Source organism: Chelonia mydas, chromosome 7 (genome assembly GCF_015237465.2).
Source record: "Chelonia mydas isolate rCheMyd1 chromosome 7, rCheMyd1.pri.v2, whole genome shotgun sequence".
Classification (NCBI taxonomy): Eukaryota; Metazoa; Chordata; order Testudines; family Cheloniidae; genus Chelonia; species Chelonia mydas.
The window spans coordinates 77309198-77329022 of NC_057853.1; the positions used below are offsets into that span (position 1 = coordinate 77309198).

The following is a 19825-nucleotide window of genomic DNA, read 5'->3' on the forward strand; positions in this document are numbered from 1 at the left end:
TCACTTTCAGAGTAGGGCTTTTTTGCATGGGTTATGTGCCAGGCCATGTAATAGGAGGCTAACGTTACAGTCTGTGATTGGTTGGCAAATCTGGTGAGGAACTGGGCTTCTACATCTGCGTGGTGGGTGTCCCCCCCCCCCCCACTCAATATGAGCAAGGGAAAGACACTGCTCAATTTCTTGTGTTATAGCAGCAATTAAACATTTTTTATTATAGAAGTGGAAATTTAAATTAAAACTTTTCTATTAAAGATAATGTCTTTTCATTCTCAGGTTCGATGGATGATGTACTGGATTGTGTTTGCTCTTTATACAGTTACTGAAACAGTAGCAGACCTAATGATCTCTTGGTAAGATTTTGCATAATATGGAACACGGGATGGTATAATTTTTTTCTGATGATTTAATGTAGAGATGATAATGTAATTACCAACTTTTATTTATAGGTGACCTTTCCAAGAACTGCTATAAGGAACTTGCATAATGAATAGTGTCCCCCATTTCTAAATTTGCGGTGCCTTTTAATTCCTTACAGAGTGGGGATAGAAAAATGCTACTCATGCAGTAAAGCACAAGAGAGGAGAATGGAGTTGTAAAACTCATGCAAAAAAAATCTGGTGTCATAAATAAAATAGTATATTGCAAGAAAATATGGAAAGATTTTTAAATCTCTTACCCTTTCTGCTTTTGATGGTATTACATTAAATGAAAACCAAATAAAAGTCAACGTATCAGATAATGCTCTCTTAAATAGTTAATTTTAAATCACTATAGATGTTAAGAACCTTAGATGAAAAGATAGTGTCACATTTTGTTGCAAAAAACAAACTTGTTACACATTTTTTTGCAAGGCTTTGTTTTTGTTAGTGAATTAACATCTACCTTCTTATCAGAGTACTTGCATAACTTTTTATCTGCAGGCTTCCATTGTATTATGAGTTGAAGATCGCTTTTGTTATTTGGCTGCTCTCTCCATATACTAGAGGGGCAAGTTTAATGTATAGGAAGTTTCTCCATCCTCTTCTTTCTTCAAAGGAACGGGTAAGAAATTATTATTTTCAAAGTTTGGCATTAAATGCAAGAATTAAATCTTTTTTTTTTTTTTTGTGCTTAAAGGTTAATATATTAACTGAGGCCATGTCTACACTACCACTTATGCCAGCGAAACTTATGTTGCTCAGGGGCATGAAAAAACACCTCCCTGAATGACAAGTTTCACCGTCATAAGTGGTAGCATGCACAGCGCTTCTCCCACTGACGTAACTACTGCTGCCGCCCATTAAGGGTGGTTTAAATATGTTGACAGGAGAGCTCTCTCTCCTGTCGGCATAGAGCGGCTACATGAGAGATTTTACAGTGGTGCAGCTGCATTTGTACAGCTGTCCCACTGTAAGGTCTGTAGTGTAGACATAGCCTAATACACTTAATATAAGTTTAAAATATATTTATATTTCATCTTCAAGTCTTCTATCAAAATTTTGATGATAAAATAATGCTATGGGGTAATACTACTTCATGACTTTCAGGGATTTTGTGTGCAAACTTAAATATGTATTTTGATTTGATTTTTTTTTTTTTTTTTAGGAGATCGATGGGTATATTGTACAAGCCAAAGAACGAGGTTATGAAACTATGGTGAATTTTGGGAGACAGGGTTTAAATTTGGCAGCTACTGCTGCAGTCACTGCTGCTGTGAAGGTAAATTCCTTTATACTAAACGGTTCAGAGTAAATATTATGGACAAAAAAGTGAAGTGGTATTGGATATTTACCCATCTTAAGTCAAAGAATTAATTCTAAAAGTAACGTGTTTAAAAATAGGGGGATGTAATTTAAGGACTGCAATTTTGTGAGCATCTTTATACTATGTCTGTTGGTTTTAAAATGAATAGCGTGTACATTTTTGGATCATGGAGATCCGCTGAGTGTGGTAAATCAAAATATAGACTACACTGTTATGTTCAAGCTATTAGTGAAAGATGAACATTCTTTTTTTTCTGTCTTTGTTACACTTTCTTGCTGGTAATCACACTGTTTACAGGATTTCTGGCTTCTTTCTGCGGTCTTTCTTCAATCAAGCTGAGGTAACTGCATCTGCAAAATAAGGCATGAAATATTACTACCCCAGATAAAAGCTGGTTTGTGCGATTAATTCCTAGTTTGTGATTTCAGATCCAATTTTTAAAGTAATGCACTACATGAAAGCTTGCCTCATAGTTGTCTGATTTGCATATTCTTGCTTTGAGTAGCATTTTTATATTAAATGTAATGTCAGTTTAATAACTTGTACATATTCATGGTTGCCTGCCACTTAACTGAAATTAATGAAGGGGGTTTCCCAAAATATTTGATTGAAAAGCCACTAACTGAAGGTAACCAAGAAAGCTGTCAACTTTTAATTCGTGAAATAAGTCTGGAAACAACTTGTACGCTTGAAAGATTTATTTTGGTTAACATAAAGATTGAAGAGGTTGAACTGACTAGTATAGTTTAATCTTTGAAGTGTAAACTGCACTTTTTTACTTTAAAAAAAAAAAATGCAGGAAATAGCATTTGGAATTCATACGTTCTGATTTGGTAAACAATTTCAGGTGTAATTTCCAGTGAAAACAAGTGAAACTAGAATGCTTAAAGTAATGGTATTGAAAAGTTTTTAAAGCTCCAAATAAGCCACTAAAAAGTAATATATAGAAATGTTATGTAAACATCTTAAAATGGCAACACAGTTGACCTGTTTGGGAGAAACATGTTGACTGTTGGGCTTTTGGATCCAATGAGGAAAATTAAACAGACTTCCATAAAAGGAATATTTTTCACATTACCACTTAAAGACATCTGTCAGATACGATGCCCCAGATTGCCCTGATTTTGGTATTTCTCTTGACAACATTGTAAGCAGTTTCACTTTCTGGTCTTCATACACTAGTGCATGTTGCACTGTTTGGGATGTTCAGACACTGCACGGAATGTGTTTCAAAGTTTCCATTGGAATATTAATTATAAAACATTTTCCTTGGTCTGAAATTTAAAATTTAGATCTATAAACCTAAATATTCACCTGTATCATTAAGATGTGATAAATTGATTCAGCAGTCTCTGGTGTGATGCCAGTTAGCCCAGCAAAAAACTAGCCTGTTGCTATCCCAACATCTAATACACCTTACGTCTTATTACCTAAATGTAACTTATAATACAAATAAAATTGGTGAATACTGTAATTCATACTATTGTAGAGTTTGTATAAACAGCTGTCCACCTTTTAAAATGTTATAATTAAGAAAACATTCTCTTGTGTAAAGGTTTATTTTTAAACAAGACTTGGAAAAAGTATCCAAACTTTTATTTTCTAGGACTCCTTAACTCTTTAAAAGTGAGATTTTTCTGCCTGAGTGGTGCTTCAAAAGATCATTGTAATTATAAAGAAAAGTGCATGGTGAGCTTATGTTTGCTGGACATTTGTTTCATATTGGTGGTGGGTGGTTGTTCTCATGTATTAATCATTTTAAGTTATTAATGCTATATGCATGAAGCCATAACAATTTTAAACAAATTATATTCCTATGGCAGTATGCCCTAAATATCAGAGTGGGAACTGGGGACTGGGAGGGAATATAAAAAATAGCCGTTTTTAACTAATGTGAACTCTTTTAAAAGGAGGTTAGTATTGCTGTTTGAGCAGAACACTCCTATTTTAATTTGCCACACTGTGCACTCTGAAAAGATAAAATGACCACCTGCAGTATTACACTACTGCTTTGTGGTCATTTCCCTCCCTCCAATATCTGGCCCGCCGGCCATGATTACATCACAATGATTTACTTCTGGCTGGCCAGGAATATTCAAAGATACAGAATCTGAAGTTACATTCAGACCCAGCTATTCCTTCCTCTCTGAAGTAACAAATAATTTCTGCCTCAGTGTCAATAAGGTTTGGATTTCAAAGCCATTCAACTGTGAATCGAAGGATACTTATTCTGTTTTTAATTTTGTTATGCATCCTCATGAATATCTGTACAATTAATCCAGTGCAAATAAGTTGCTTGGGGAAAATGACAGTCACAGTATCAATGTGATTGTAGAGGAGGGAGAGAGAGAGCAAACTCCCTAGAACTCTTAAGCTATATTAATATCAGAAATTCTCTCTTTAATGCCCTATGCCATTCCAAAAGCTTGGGTGTAATTCCTTCATGTTTGCACTTGGCGATTGCACATGTGTTCTTTCTGGAGACTTCATTCCTGCTATATAAAGGACTTGCTAGTTTGCCCAAGTCAGCTGTTCCTGCCTCCAACAAGTGAAGAGAACAATACCTTTTAACAGCTGACATTGAAGAAGGAGGCTTGCAATTCCAGAAATTATTTTACGACTGGGACAACCCACGCTGTAGTTTTCCACATCTATACCCAGGGTGTTACAAATGGCCTCGAGCCTGCCTGTCTCTCTGCCTTGGTGGACTTCTTGTGATGGATTTAGTATATCTGCCTCCCAGCATCTACCCACGTTGATCCCCAGAGGCCGATGCAAGGATAGTTGCACTTGGCTGGTAAATGAGAATACCCTCCCTCAAGAAGTCTGGAGAATCACGTGGACAAAAATTTCTGTTGAATTGGGTGCTTACCTCAGGGCAAATCAACAAAGGTTGAGTCTACTTTTGAAGAGATCTTCAGTACTTATGGCTCCATCACTCTAGTATCTGAACACCTCACAATTTTCAATGTATTCACCCTCACAGTATCATGTGAGGTTGGAAAATACTAAAATCCCATTTTATAGACGGGGAAACTGAGGCACAGAGATAAGTGACTTGCCCAAGGTCACGCAGGGAGATCATTTTGAATTATCTGGCCAAGTTTTTGATATGGCTATCTAAACGTTTTATCCTGCTTTAGAGGAATACTCAGCTGCATTTGGGAGGGCTGAACAGTCAAAACTGTCTCAGAGGCTGCTATGATCAGTCTGCAGTTTCATCTTTGTCAGACTTTACATACATCATTAGGACCATGTTGAGAACCATAGTGGCCTTTATAACAGTAGAAAGGCTTCTTTGGCTGAAGCAGCGGTTGGCTGATCAGATATTTAAGGCCAGATTGGTCACTTAACCTTTCAGTAGGGCTGCTTTTGGTGAAGAACTCCAGCAGCCAAAACCTTTCATAGATAAGGGGAATATAGGGCTGCAACATCACAGGCACCTCTCCTTCTGTTCAGTACTAATCTCAGCCTAATGGGATAGGCTTACTCTTTCCACTGTATAGCTCAGGAAAAATTTTTCCTGAAAACAAGGCCTTGGACAAAACTATTGCTTTTGTCCCAAGGAAGAGCTTAGACGACACAGCTACTTTTTCCATCTTAAGTAAACAACATGAAGGTATACTGAGGCATGCACCCCCCCCCAATGTTAATCACCATCAGCTAACAAGTATTTAAACATCACTGTTTGTTTACAATAGGTGCTAATTGATGTTTCAACCATTGTTAGTTAACGTGCATTAGCTAACACAAATTAAAACAGTCAATTTTCTTAGTCTAGAGGTGCCCTTGGTCAGGTTTTGTGAAGTTAGTTTATGTGCAGTGACCACATGCTTTTTGCCAGAGCATGTCAACTATTTTAAATATATCATCTGAGAGGCTGTTACATGTCGACTTGTGTGCGGGGAATGGATAGTGATATTGAACCCAAAGCTCTGCCTGCACCTCTCTTCCTGGATTTTGAATCATAAAGGTGTCACACAGTCATAACATTTTAAGAAACTAATTAAAACAAAAACACAAGCATGGGTTAATATGTGCAGCAGTGCACTATGGTGAGGAAGCCCTAAATACAAGGCTTGTATTTTAATCTTTTATTTAGTGGGTATATTTGGTGTCCCAGGTATTCAGTGATTCCATAGCTGTGTAATTAACCCCTTCATGTGGAATTGTGCTTCAAAAATCTTTATTCATTTAAAAGGAGAATTTTAATCTTTATGTGGAGATAGCCTTGAAAATGTGCAGTGTAAACTGATTCAGCAATATTTGCCTGTGTCTGTAGAGAGTCTGTAACAGTAGCTGTGAGAGATGTGAGATGAATGGGGTAGTTCAATCAGGAGCTCATGGAGTCTGAAATTGCAGAATTTGGCATTTTTCCAAGATACCATGGACTTCACACTGCAGCACTTTTACTGTGGAATACATCGATTCGCTGCAGATAAAATTTTCCTTTGTTGCCCTGGCCTGCCAGGATTTGCCTGCAGCTGCCTCTTCCTCTCCAACTTTCCACGAGAGGGAGTTAATTACAGTATATTCTCCCTGCAGTGTTCCATGGACCAAGCACCAGGGAGTCAGAGAGCCAGAACTAGGGAGCAGGAGGAGTCAGAGGTGTAGACTGGCAAAATAGCACAGCTGCGGATGCTCAGGGAGCTCTGCTCCTGGATGGTTAAAGGCTCCCTGTTGCCTTTGAATACATTAGCCAGGCCACAGTTATAAAATCATGGTGTCTGAGACCTGAAGAGGGGTGTTATGCTTTTTGGGCAGCGTAGTGGGAAGTACCATGCTGGAAGATAATTAGTGAGAGTTTAACAAGTTATCAACTAAGTCACAGAGGTGTGTGTGTGTAGTTGAGAATTGGATTTAAGAGTATTTCATCATGTAGTAAACTAATGTTCCTGTGGAAATTCGAGCTGCAGAGAGAGAAAAGACTTGATTCTGATGAATGCATTATTTAAAAAATATTTTTCTATTAAATATCTTTCATCATTTTGTGACCCTTAAATTCTAGTCATTAGAAGTGGCTTTTTTGGCTGTCATTTTGGGTTCCATTGTATCATGATATGAAGAATAATATTGGTCTGCTGTATGGTCTGCCACGGAATTGTTTCTTCAGTAGCTCCTTCATTATTGTTCATTAGCAGCAGTGCCTAGAGGCCCCAGTCAGGATAGGGACCTGTTGTGCTTCACACAGTGAACGTGTGTAGTAAGTCACAGTCACTGCTCTCCAATAGTATATGAAAGTTATTCCAGTTTCATGCTCTGTGTTCCGTAAAATGTAATTAAGGATTTGCAAGACCTATTCATTTAACCAAAAAAAAAAAAAAGATTTCCAATGTTGTATTTGCTATCTGCATAACAAAGTTGATTGACATTTTCAATCTTGGAGGGTGTATATGGGATGAAGGAGCCCTGATGGAGCCATTTTGTATCATCTTTTATATGCACATTGAGTGAGGCAGTGCTCCACAAGAGCCCTTGTCTCACTGAGTGCACAGCTTTCATAGGACACAGCATTACCTTCCTCTCTGCCAAACACACTTGCTTTTTCTATGTTCTCTTGAAAATAAACTTAAAAGTTCTATCTAAAACCTACACTGAAAAAATATAGCAGCAAAGTAGATTACTAAAATTGGGGAACATTAAATACTAGGATTGCAACTCTAATTCTTCTCTGTGCATGTGCATTACAGTAGTCCATTTCGTCGTCATATATTATATTAGTTCCACAGAAATAATTAGGTAATGCTTAGTGAAAGAGTTTAGATTGTAAATGGGTGTTCGTGTGGGCCTGTTCTTCATTTTGGGTCCCTCACTGCAAAGATTGGGTATTGTGTAGTGATGGAAGCTGGGGTCTACTTATTGATCAGTGATAAAAATATATCTCCTTTGCCTCATTCACTGCATGCAGATTGTATTGCAATGCACAGACACAAGGGTGACCCTAGGCAAAACACACTAATGTGTATATAGGATAAAAGTATAGTATCTTATCAGCATGTTTATTGATTGATATTCTGTATCAAATACTTTTCATACTGTGGAGAAACAAGTGCAAGTACATCTTTATGTAATATGTTTTGGTAATTTTAATTAAAGGGCTATTACAACTACATTCAGATATTTGAAAAGTGGTACTAGGTGGTACATTGTCTGATGGATTGGGCATTAAAGGCTTTTTTTGGGGAAAAATCTCTTTTAATCCACCTAGAATAAGGAATAAATAAATCAGAAATAAAAAGCAGTGTCCAAAAGCATTAGGAATTGGGACTACTAACTTAATTCATGATTTTTAAAAATTCCTTTTACAAGGTATAGTCTAATGTTAAGCTTGAACAAAATGCTCCTTGTCACAGTTCTCAGGGTAACTGCACCTCTGACCCCTTTGTGGCCTCCTTCAGGGTACCCCACTAGGCATCAGGCCTCTAGCCATTATCTTTCTTAGGGCGGAGTCCCACAACTCTCTCTCTGTCTAGACTGCGGATTTAGGCTGCAATTCTTCAGTTCACTGTGATCATCTCAGCAGGTCTGTATTTAGTTTAGCACTTACAGTCCTGGTCTCTCAGGGGCAGTGACAGAGTTAATCTGTGACCAGTCAGGCTTTGTAAAGCCAAGTATTTATTTGGAACAAAAGCATTGTAGAGAACACATCTTAAAAACAATAAACTGCTTACATGCATGTCTGGTTTCCCAGGTGTCACCCATCTTCCACATGGGGACCTTAGTAGATTTTTAAAGTACTTCAGGTCCTCTCAGAGGGCCTGCCCCTCTGGGCCCAGTCTGAAGTCTGTCAGTTCTTGGATCAAGGGGAATGACCTCTCTCCCCATGTTAAGGTGGTCACGTTGTACAGTTTTTTGTTATTTCTTTGACAGCCTGTTTAATGAGGTCATGCCAGTATATACGATCTCCCTAGAGGGCAAAGCTTCTCCAGACTTGTTCCTTGTCTAAGGGTTTGCCCTGTGACTTTAGTTCCTGCAGGAAGCTCCTGTAATTTTCCAGTGGAGCCAGAATACAATCCCATAAAGACACACGTAACATTTATAAAGTTGATATCTTGAATATTCCATGTGTCCATAGTATGTCACAGTATTTACATGAAGAAAAAACACAAACATGAATGCTGCTTAAAACAAATGAACATCTACTGCATGTCTCTGTTAAGAGAATTTTGTAATACAGCAAGAAAGCATGTACTTAACCTTACCTCAATTTGAAGAGCAAATCTAAAGGTTTCTCCATTTGTTCTTGAAAAGTGCTATCATTGTGTTCCAGGGTCAAGGTGCAATAAGTGAACGGTTGAGAAGTTTCAGTATGCATGACTTAACAGCTATTCAAGGAGATGAGCCAGTGGGACAAAGACCCTATCAGACTTTACCTGAAACCAAAAAGAAAACGAAAAGTTCTGTCAGTGAGTCTCTGGGTATGTATCTTATTAAAGTTTTGGGGTACTCATGTTGTTAAATTCTGATATGTAAAAGCCAGGAAGTGGAAAGAGCAGAACTTTTTTATTCTCTTAAATATTTGTGGTGGAAAAAACCCCAATCTCTTCCTCCATGCTTGTAGCAACAAAAGTAATTTTAGTCCATTGAGGAGTTGCCATAGGAAAATTAAAATTTGGGAGTGAAGAATAGTACTTAGTGACACAGCATTTCAGTTTCTGTGCTGTATCTTAAGTGCAAATGCACAAGTTAACAGGTGGTTTTCCAGAATTTTTTGACACTGTAGATTAAATAGTAAAGTTTCTGGAAGGTATCACAACTTCCATTATTAATGAATAGCGCTTATGAATCTCTGCGCTACTTTAAAGAAAATGAAAAAATTCAGAAGGGTAGAAATCATCCCTTATAGCTAAGTTTTTGCCATGGATATTTTTAGTAAAAGTCCTGGACAGGTAACAGGCAATAAGCAAAAATTCACGGGAGCCTGTGACCTGTTCTGACTTTCACTAAAAATATCCCTGACAAAACAGGTAGGTGGGTTCAGCACACAGTGCTGCTGGGGCTCCTGGGTCCCCCACCTCTCTGGTGCATGGGAGCTCTGGGGTCCCCTGCCTGTGGGGCTGGGCTGCTGTGGAGTCCCCTTGCCCTCGGGGCAGCTGGGAGCTGCAGGGTCCCCCTGTTGCGGCCGGGCTGATGCGGGATCCCCACCAGGGCAGGGGGTGGGAGCTGAGGAGGGTGGCTGGGAGCTCCAGCCCCGGGGCAGAAAACGTCACAGAGGACAGTGGAAATTACGGATTCCATGACTTTGTGACATAATTGTAGCCTTACTTGTAGCTGAAGTCTGACTAAAATTATAAAATAGCTGCTGCCTCTTACAAAGGAATAGTTCTGCTTTATTTTCCTCCTTTCTGTTTCATTTAAGTCGGGGGTAGTCAATAGGCAGACTGTGGGCCAAATCCGGACTGCCAGACGCTTTTGAACGGACCCCAAAATCTTTTCATTTACTTATTATCATTAGTGTTGGTTTATTATTATGATTATTATTTTTCTCTGGAGGCTAGACCTTGACTATATCTTTGACCAAGAAATTTGGACCTTGACACAAAATAGACTACCCCTGATTTAAGTATTGAAAAGCTGACGGTAAGTATTACATGAAAAATGGCTTTCATTATTTAAATAATATCCATACAGGGCATTTCCTGGGGATTAATAGCTATCTGGAGCAGGTGATGACATTAGCTTGAGCTGAGGATCAATTCCCAGGGAGTGCCTGGCATAGAGACCGTCATCTAAATAAAATATGAGAGTTGGTCAGTGGAAAAGCCTACAAATTCCTATTGTATGTGTACATATGGCTGTATTACAGGTGATGCAGTTGCTATGTACATGGTGTTTCTAGGTAACTAATACATTATCTGTTGAATTGTTTGACAATGATCTACTGACATTCCTGTTTGAGTAAATGAACATTTATCCTAATACAAATTAGTTTCATCTAAATTATCTGTATTATTAAATCGTAAAATATTTAGTCTGGTTAAACTTAATCCATTTAGTAATCTACTTGTTTGTTTTTTGCATTTTATATGTATTTTCTATTTCTAGATACAAAATAAAATGTTTCAGAAAGGTCGTAGCTAAGCTTTGAAATTGTATATTGGAAACAGCTGCGCCCTCTGGTGAGAATCTTAATAACTCAGTTAAATTTAGGGTAGGTACAGTCATAATTTGCACTCGGCATGCAAAAGGTAGGGACCTGTTGTCCTTTTCCTCAGTGCTTAAACAGGAGTTCCTTTTCTTAAAGAAGTTTTGATCCTATTTCTGTAGCTAACAGGAGATACTATACCTGAGTGGAAACAAGTTTTGGCACTGTGTTTATAGAGATAAGGATGTCTTGCACTTACCTCTATGCACAGAAATTTGAAAAAAGATTTGTATTAGGAGCTTGCCTGTTCTAAATCTTATAAGGTGATCTCTAACTGCAAATCTCTTAATACTGGGATAGGGAGGCTAGTGATGTGGGTTGTTCTTTTAAATATATATTCCCAAATACAAAACATCAGTAAGGTTGAGTACATATATTTAAAAAGTAAGCCCTCTTAAACCCTCAAGAACAGTGCAGTTAACCAAAATGTATGTATGTTCAAGTGCTGTTCATGTCAATTCCAAGTAGGTGTGCGCATGCCACGTACACAGTCATCAGAAGGTACCTGTTGGGTCAGCTGAGGCATCCCCTGGAGTTGCTCCTTCATGGCGCCACACAGAAGTCCAAGACCAACCCTCCACATCCTCAGTTCCACCGCCAGTGACGGTCGTTGGACCTGTTTCTCTTGCTTCAGCAAGCAGTTCTCTAGTGATTTCTCTTATCTCCAAACCTGTAAATCGTTAAATAGTTTAGTATTAGTTATAGTTAGTTTGTGTTCAGGCTCCCCTCCCCCAATTTGTTTCCCTTCTTGGAGTTCAGGGTATGTCTCGATCCCAAGGGTTTAAACCAGGGGACTCAAACTCCCAGTCCACGGGCCACCTGCGGCCCGAGAATCTCCCCGATGTGGCCCGCGGGGATCCAGGAATTTTGGGGTTGAGTCTCTCCCTTGGCCCTGCCTTCTGCGCCCCCCCCCCCCCGCAGCCCCGCGTGTCCCCTGGGCCATTTACAATGGCCTGGGGCCCCGCCCACCATCGGCCACACAGCGGAGCTGAGCAGCTTCTGCCTGCTCGCTCCATGTGGCTTTTGGCCCCTCCCTGTGGCCCCGGGGTGGGGCAGGGCTGTGCCTCTGTGCGCTGCCCCCGCCCCGAGCACTCCTGCGACCAATGGGAAGCTGCAGGGGCAGTGCCTGGGGAAGCACCGTCTTGGAGCCCCAAGTAAGTGCCGCATCCCTGACCCCTTCCCAGAGCCTGCACCCCACCCCTCCCGACATACCCCCTCCCGCCCCCAACTCTCTCCCAGAGTCTCTGTCCCCACCCCCTCCCCACACCTCCCCCCAAACATCCTCCCAGAGCCTGCACCCAGTACCCAAACTCCATCCCAGAGCCTGCACCCCAGACCCTCCCCCATCCAGACTCCCTCCCAGAGCCCAACCTCTCACCCCTTCTGCACCAACTCCCTCCTAGAGCCTGCACCCCAATCCCCTACCCCAGACCACCTCCCTCATCCAAACTCCCTCCTAGAGCCGTACGCAGGTTGGGGGCAGAGTTTGGGGGGGGAATGGAGTTTTGTGGGGCAGGTTCTGGGTGGCATGAGTGACATTATTGGCCCTCTGCAAAGGTTTGAGGACTGGCACTGGTCCTAAGATAAATTGAGTGTGAGACCACTGGTTTAAACTGTGCAGGACCTCCCACAAACCTATGCCAAAGGGTGATCCCCACGATTCCTGCCTAAAGTGCCTTGGGGAATCCCATCAAACAAGTCATTGCAGGATCTGCAAAGGATTCCACCCTGGAACTGAAAAAGAAAGGGACTTCAGGCTCAAGCAATTCATCATGGAGTCAGCCCTCTGTCCCCAACCGGCTCCAGGCTAGCAGGACACGGCACCCAGCACCTCTGTGCGTAGTGCACTGGCCTCTGTTAGAGGCGCTACAGCACTGAGGAAGGACTCTACGCATAGAGACTCTCATCACTGTCACTCCCTGGCACCGAAGTCCACATATGCAGTTGGCATTGACCAGAGGCACAAGAAGGGGTCCGTAGAGTTTTGTGCCAGTGGACTCTCCTGTTAGGGAGTGCCAGGTGGAGGAGCTGGAGCTCCCTTCCACCCCAGACACATTCGAGGCGGCCATGATGGCACCACCGTCCCCTGCCAGGTGAGAAAGACCTCTGGCACCACAAGGTATGGCGCCATCCAGAGGCAAGCCAGCAGCGATGGAGCATCGCACGCCTTCTTTCCTCTTCCTGCCCCCCAGCACCGTTCCCCTGCACTGTCCCAGATGGCACCGCTGTGGTGTCTGTGCTTGGAGTCACTCGCTGGACTCCGAGGCAGAGTCTTAATACTCAAGGTGCGGCCAGCACAGTTCAGAATGGCGCCACTATAGGAAGGTCAAGCCACCCACCATGGTACCGTGGCCGGTGCAGTGGCAGAGGCCCAAGGAATGGCCATTCTGGACCCCGTGGGCATACCATCAGGCCCAAGGTACCTATTCCAGGGGCTCCCAGTCTGTCGCTTCAGAAGGGCATGCCCTTTAACCGCCCCGGGACCTTCTCCTACCATGAGGCACAAAGACAGCTTTGGACCTCGAAGAAGAGGCCTGTGCAGATGCCGGCACTGTGACCATTCCCGGCACCAAACAGGGCACTGTGCAGGATGAAAGCTGGGGGTCAGAAGGGCCCGGTAATGCCCAGGGCATCCTTGTCATCGTTCTGCCGATGAGGCAGTGGAGAGGTGGTGATCTTTTTGCGCTACCATCCCACCCCCATTGACAATCGAGCCCATGGAGCTGTTGCACAGGGTGGCCCAAAACATGGGTCTCCAGGCCGAGGAAGTGGTCAAGTCAGTGGACCCCATGGTGAACATCTTAGCACCAAGGGGCCCTCAAGGGTGGCATTACCCCTCATAAAAACTATCCAGGCCACCACTAAGACCTTGTGGCAGACTCATGCCTCTATTCCACGTACAGCTAAGTGGATAGAAAGGAAATCTTTTGTACTTTCAAAAGGATACGAATACCTTTTTATTCATCAACAGCTGAGGTCACTGGTGGTAGCAGCTGCGAATGAGAGAAAGATAGGGGCAACAGGGCCCAACTCCAAAATCCAAGGACTCGAAGAAGCTGAACCTCTTCAGCAGAAAGGTGTACTCCACCGGGGGTGGGAGTGGGGGCTCCAGCTTCGGATTGCTAACCAGCAAGCAACTTTGAGCTGCTAGAATTTCAATTCACGGGATAGCATGATGAAGTTCAAGGAGCTGATCCCTACAGACTCTAGAATAGAGTTTGCAGCTGCGGTGGAGGAGAGCAAGTCAGGGGCAAGGACCTCATTGCAGGTCTCCCTGTATGCAACTGACTCAGCCACATGAATCATGTCCTCCGCCATAGCCAGGAGAAGTTTGTGGCTTCAGCTGTCGGGCCTCTCCCCAGAGGTTCCCCAGACAATCCAAGACCTGTTCTTTTGATGGCTCGGGGTTGTTTTCGGAGCAGAAGGACTCCAAACTCCATAGCCTAAAGGATGCAAGGGTAACATTTAAATCCCTGGGACTGCATACTCCGGCTACCCAGAGAAAGCATGTTAAGGCCCAGCCTCCCCCGCTTTCCTGTCCTCCCCAGCCTAGGCAGGACTTCTCCAGGAAGCAGGGAAGGAATAACAGATCAATCAAGGCCAGGGCTTGAAGAGGCAGTCCTTCGGTTCCAAGCATGCCTTTTTGATGGTGTGTCCAGGGGCGATGCACCAGTCCAGTCACTGGATCCTTCTCCCTGTTTTCTGAACCGTCTATCCCACTTCTATCCTGTGTGGGTCCAGATAAGCTCAGAATGCTGAGTTTTCTCTGCACGGTAGACATGGGCTATCCTCTCCAATTCTGCTTCTCCCCTCCCTCCCATCCCCCTTCCATGTCCCTCTTCAGAGACTCTTCTCACAAGCAGCTTCTCATGCAGGAGGTGCAAAGGCTCCCAGTCTCAGGAGTGGTAGAGGAGGTCCTTCAGGACCTAAGGGGTAAGGGTTTTTACTCCCAATATTTCTTGAACCCCAAAGCCAAAGAGGGTCTCAGACCCATTCTCGACAGATTCATGAAGAAATGGAAGTTCAGCATGATCTCTTTGGCTACCATCATCCCCTCCCCGGATCCAGGGGGCTGGTATGCCACCCTGAACTTGAAGGACACATACTTGGACGTATCTATAGTCCCATCCCAGAGACTTTCTCAGGTTTGTAGTGAATGGTACAGTTTACAGGCCTTCCCTTCGGCCTGTCAGTGGCCCCTCAGGTGTTCACCAAATGTGTGACAGTCGTGGCCACCTTCCTGAGAAGACGGCAGGTACAGGTGTTCCTGTGTCTCATTGACTGGCTTGTCAAGGGCCACTTCAGGGCTCAGGTAGAGGCACATGTACATCTGATGCAACTGACCTTCAAATGTCTGGGTTTATTGCTGGATATGCCCAAGTACACCCTATCCCCAAACCAGAGGATAGAGTTTATAGGAGCAGTCCTAGACTCCACCCAAGCCAGGGCATTCCTGCCAGAGTTGCGCTTTCATGTGCCCCATCATAGAGGAGACTCAACGTTTTCCCCACCACGACAGCACCAAGCTGCTTGAAGCTGCTCAGTAACATGGCCGGCTGCACATATGGCTGGCTTCAGTATGCTGTCCAAGCAGGGACAGCTTGGACAAGGTAGTCTCGCTTTCTACTTGGGTTGTTAAATCCGTCCAGTGGTGGCTCAACCCTCAGGCAGTTGTGCAGGAGTGCCCTTCTCCAGGTGGTAACCATCGATGTCGCTGGCCACGGATGCTTCAATGTTGGGATGGGGTGTGCATCTAGGGGCCCTCAGGATACAAGGCTTCTGGTCCCAAGAAGAACTCACTCCATATCAATGTCAGAGAGCTGAGACCGGTTCGCTTAGCCTATCAAACCTTCCAATCCCACCTGGAGGGCTGGTGTGTATCAGTTATGATGGACAATACAACACCGATCTTTGTTTTACATAAAAGAGACAGGGTGGAGCTCTCTCCTCCCTTATGCCAGGAAGCCCTCAGCTATGTGGGACTTCTGCATAGCTCACTCAATACACCTAGAGGTGTCTTAACTTCGGGGATCCTAGAATGAGCTGATGGACCACCTCAGCAGATCCTTCCAAGGCCACAAGTGGTTGATTCGCCCGGACATTGTGAACAGGATCTTCCAATGGTGGGGAATTCCTCAAGTGGACCTGTTTGCGATGAAACTGAACAGGAAGTGTCAGCAGTTTTGCTCCTTCCTGAATCACAGCCCAGGCTCAAATGTGGACACCGTGGAAGGACTGTCTGTTCTATGCATGTCTTCCGCCACACACACTCGTTCACAAGATCCTGCTCAAGGTCAGAAGAGACAGCATCAGTCATCCTGATAGCACTGGCCTGGCCCTTCCAACACTGGTATACAACACTCTTGGAACTGTCAGTAGCCTCTCCGATCACCCTGCCATAGGTGCTGGACCTCATCACTCAAGACCACAGTTGCCTCCAGCGTCCCGACCTCAAGTTTCTCCACCTCACAGCCTGGAAGTTTCCTGGCTAAACCACATGCAGTTGGCATGCTCAGCATCTGTCAGGGAGGTCCTACGTGTCAGCCAAAAGCTGTCTATTAGAGCTACTTAGCCAAGTGGAAGAGATTTTCGATTTGTGTGACACAAAAGGGCACATCTCCGATTCAAGCATCAATACCCTTCATCTTGGACTATTTGTTGTACTTGAAGCAGTCAGGTCTGGTGTCATCCTTAAAGGTTCATCTGGCAGCCATCTCGGAGTTCCACCCAGGGTGGACGGTTGATCGATCTTTGATAGGTCCGATGGTAGGTCATTTTCTCAAGGGCCTAGACAGGTTATATGCTCCAGTCTTCCATCTGATATGAGTGTGGGACCTTAACTTGGTGCTCTCCAGATTAATGGGACCTCCCTTTGAGCCCTTAGCAACATGCTCGCTCCTCTACCTCCTTGTGGAAAGTAGCATTCCTGATAGCGATAACTTCAGCCAGGAGGGTGTCTGAGCTCAAGGCCTTGACATTCGAGCCTCCATATATGGCATTCTATAAAGACAAGATCTAGTTGTGGCCTCACCCAGCCTTCCTGCCAAAAGTAGTACCTCAGTTTCACGCAAGTCAGGACATCTTTCTCCCAGTGTTTTACATGCTTACAGCTGGGAACAAAGGCTCTACTCTCTGGATGTCAGGCAGGCACTGGCTTTCTATATTGAAAGGACACAACAGTTCCAAAAGTCTAACCAGCTCTTTGCCGCTCTAGCAGACAGGATGAAGGGTCTCCCTGTATCATCCCAAAGAATTTCATCATGGATCACGTTCTGCATTTGAGCTTAAGACCTGGTGAAAGTGCCAGTCCCAGCGCTAACGGCGCATTCCACAAGGACGCAGGCCTCCTCAGCTGCATTCCTGGCATAAGTCTCTATGCAGGAGATGTGCAGGGCAGCAACCTGGCCGTCAATCCACACATTCACTTTGCATTATGCCAGCATCCCAGGGACAATACAGCTTTCATCCAGCATGCCAGGGACGATTCAGCTTTCATCAGAATGGCACTTTTTCAGCGAATCCATGAGCTCCGACCCTCCTCCGACAGTCTGCTTGGGACTCACCTGCTTGGAATCGACATGAAGCAGCACTCGAAGAAAACACAGTCACTTACCTTTTTGTAACGGTTCTTCTTCGAGATATGTTGCTCGTTCCCATTCCAAGACCCGCCCGCTTTCCCCTCTGTTGGAGCCTCCGACAAGAAGGAACTGAGGAGGCAGCAGGTTGGCAGGGACCTACCTATATGCGGCACCATGACAACATGATTCCAGGGGGCATCTAAGCTGACCTGACTGGTACCACTAGGGGAAACTTTCTGACTGTGCACGTGGCACGCACACATCCACTTGAAATGGATATAAGCAACACATCTCAAAGAACAACAGTAACGAAAAGGTAGGTAACTGTTTGTTTTTCCTGACATAATTTCTTCTTTTATATTTTTGACTATTCAAGTTCTATCGTAGCCCTTTACCTTCCATCTTACATTTTGCCTGTCATAGTTTACGCTGCTTTCTATTGGCTTTATTAGGACTGCATTTCCATTTTCTTAAGGATACCTGTCTGTCTTAAAAAAATCCTTTATGTAGCACATCCTGAATAGAGAAAAACCTACCATGGTTAAATGACAAGGTTCCAGAGATTATTCATCTGAAAATTGAAATAGCTCATTTAAAAAATGTCCCTTTTTAAAACAGCAGTAAAAAAAACCTGATTTGAAACTTCAAGTATATCTTAAAAGGTAGCTCTGTACTTGCCAGGTGTGTGCAGTATTTGGTGTTAATCCCAAACTGCAATGACTCAAGAACACTCCTCCAGGAAAACAGCAAATGGTAGTAGGGTAGCTTTGATTTTCACTATATAAACAATTACACTGTCAGTGGAGACAACTTAAAGGAGATCACTGTATCATGGCCAGCATAGTTTTAAGGATTAGTTTTAAGGGCCAATGAATGGCTTTTGCGCTGCCTGACATTTTTATAGTATACTATTGTTTGCCCTCCTATCTTGAAACAGATGGCAGATTGACAATTGATGGATTTTTCCATCAATAGCTATGATTTGTGTTTTAGATGAATAAAGAATGTACATGCTAAAATGGACTAAATTTTCATGTTTTTTCAGCAAAATTCAATAAATTGAAAAGCTCTTATAGCATCTGAGTTAAGAAACAGCTTTAACTTTCCTGAATGTCCTCATTTGCACTGTCTCTACAAAAACTTAGCGGTAGCACAAACTTTAAACTATTTATACAGACTTATGGCATACAAACTTCTGCCTGATGTGCTTTATTTTAGGTTACAGAATTCCATTGAAAAAAGATTCTGGAGATGATAAAACAGATGAGGAAATGGAGGGGACTCATTCAGAAGATGAGATGTTTGCTCAGAGGGGTCTCCGACGATCACAAAGCATGAAATCTGTGAAAAGTATTAAAGGTCATAAAGAGGCAAGTGCAGCGTTTTACTTGAAAGTATTGCATTCCATTAATAACAATGTAATTTGCAAGTATAGTAGTCCAAGAGATCAGAATATTTTATTTATAAAGGACATAGGGTGGTTCTAAATTGTAAGTGGAATGTGGAACACAACAGGTGTAGTTACGTTCTAAAAAGCCACCACTCGTGTTTGTCTTCTAAAGGGAAACGAGAGAAGAATAAACTCGTCAACTATACAAGACAAAGGGAAAAAACTTACTGAACATATAAATATAATTGAATAAAAGAAATTAAGCTCTTTATCTCTGAGCATCATCTCTCAAATGTGTAATTATCATAGTAATGGTGGAACTACAGGCCCAGAGTCTAGAAACAGCTTGGAGGGAGGGAGCCTACTGTCATGACATCTCACTTGAGGTGTGGTTGATACACCAATACAGCCCCTCACTATGCATACAGGGATCCTATAGGGGATAGGACCATTCACATTTTTGTTGTATCCTATGGATACTTTGAACAAGTGCCAATAAACACTGTACTTCGATTTATAATGCAAAGAGGAAAAAAGATCCAATGTAGGGCTCTACATGCTCTTCACACAGATTTAAAGATACAATGGGAAACCAGGAGCATCATCAAACAAATTACAAACCAGTAATACTGCAACATAAACACACATGGCAGCCCTCTTCACAACAACATTTCTGCCATTCAGAAGTCTGGGTTTTTCAGCACATCCTGAAGGTCAACAAATTTTGGCTTGTTCTAGATGCAAATGGAGGTGGGAAAGGGAAAGAGTAGCTTTCTAAGCTGAGAGCCCCTCATGGAGAATGCCTGGCTGACAGCCCCGTCTCATGCTCGAGCGCCAGAACAAAAGGGGGAAAGGCAGTCTCTCACATATACACATCCCAGGTAATTTAGGGCTTTGTAACTCAAAACATCACTCTAAATTCTGTCTGGAAATCAAGATGCAGCCAGAGCGGATCCTAGAGTATTGGCA

The 19825-nt window shown here is 43.0% G+C and overlaps 1 protein-coding gene and 1 long non-coding RNA gene across 5 annotated transcripts in view; one reads left to right on the forward strand and one right to left on the reverse strand.

The window, feature by feature from the left end:
* REEP3 (receptor accessory protein 3) overlaps positions 1-19825 on the forward strand; it is a 66035-nt gene that overhangs the window by 39015 nt on the left and 7195 nt on the right. For all 4 annotated transcript variants that reach the window (XM_037903954.2, XM_037903951.2, XM_043550907.1 and 1 more), the window contains 5 exons: positions 274-350; positions 921-1041; positions 1585-1698; positions 9014-9161; positions 18685-18836. In XM_037903954.2, the coding sequence (XP_037759882.1) occupies positions 274-350; positions 921-1041; positions 1585-1698; positions 9014-9161; positions 18685-18836 (612 nt within the window). The remainder of the gene's footprint in view (positions 1-273; positions 351-920; positions 1042-1584; positions 1699-9013; positions 9162-18684; positions 18837-19825) is intronic.
* On the reverse strand, positions 1697-18549 carry LOC119566777. The gene is made up of 4 exons (XR_005226108.2): positions 12524-18549; positions 11394-11558; positions 8946-9116; positions 1697-2093 (listed from the first exon to the last, which is right to left on the reverse strand). It is a non-coding gene; the product is annotated as an uncharacterized LOC119566777 (long non-coding RNA).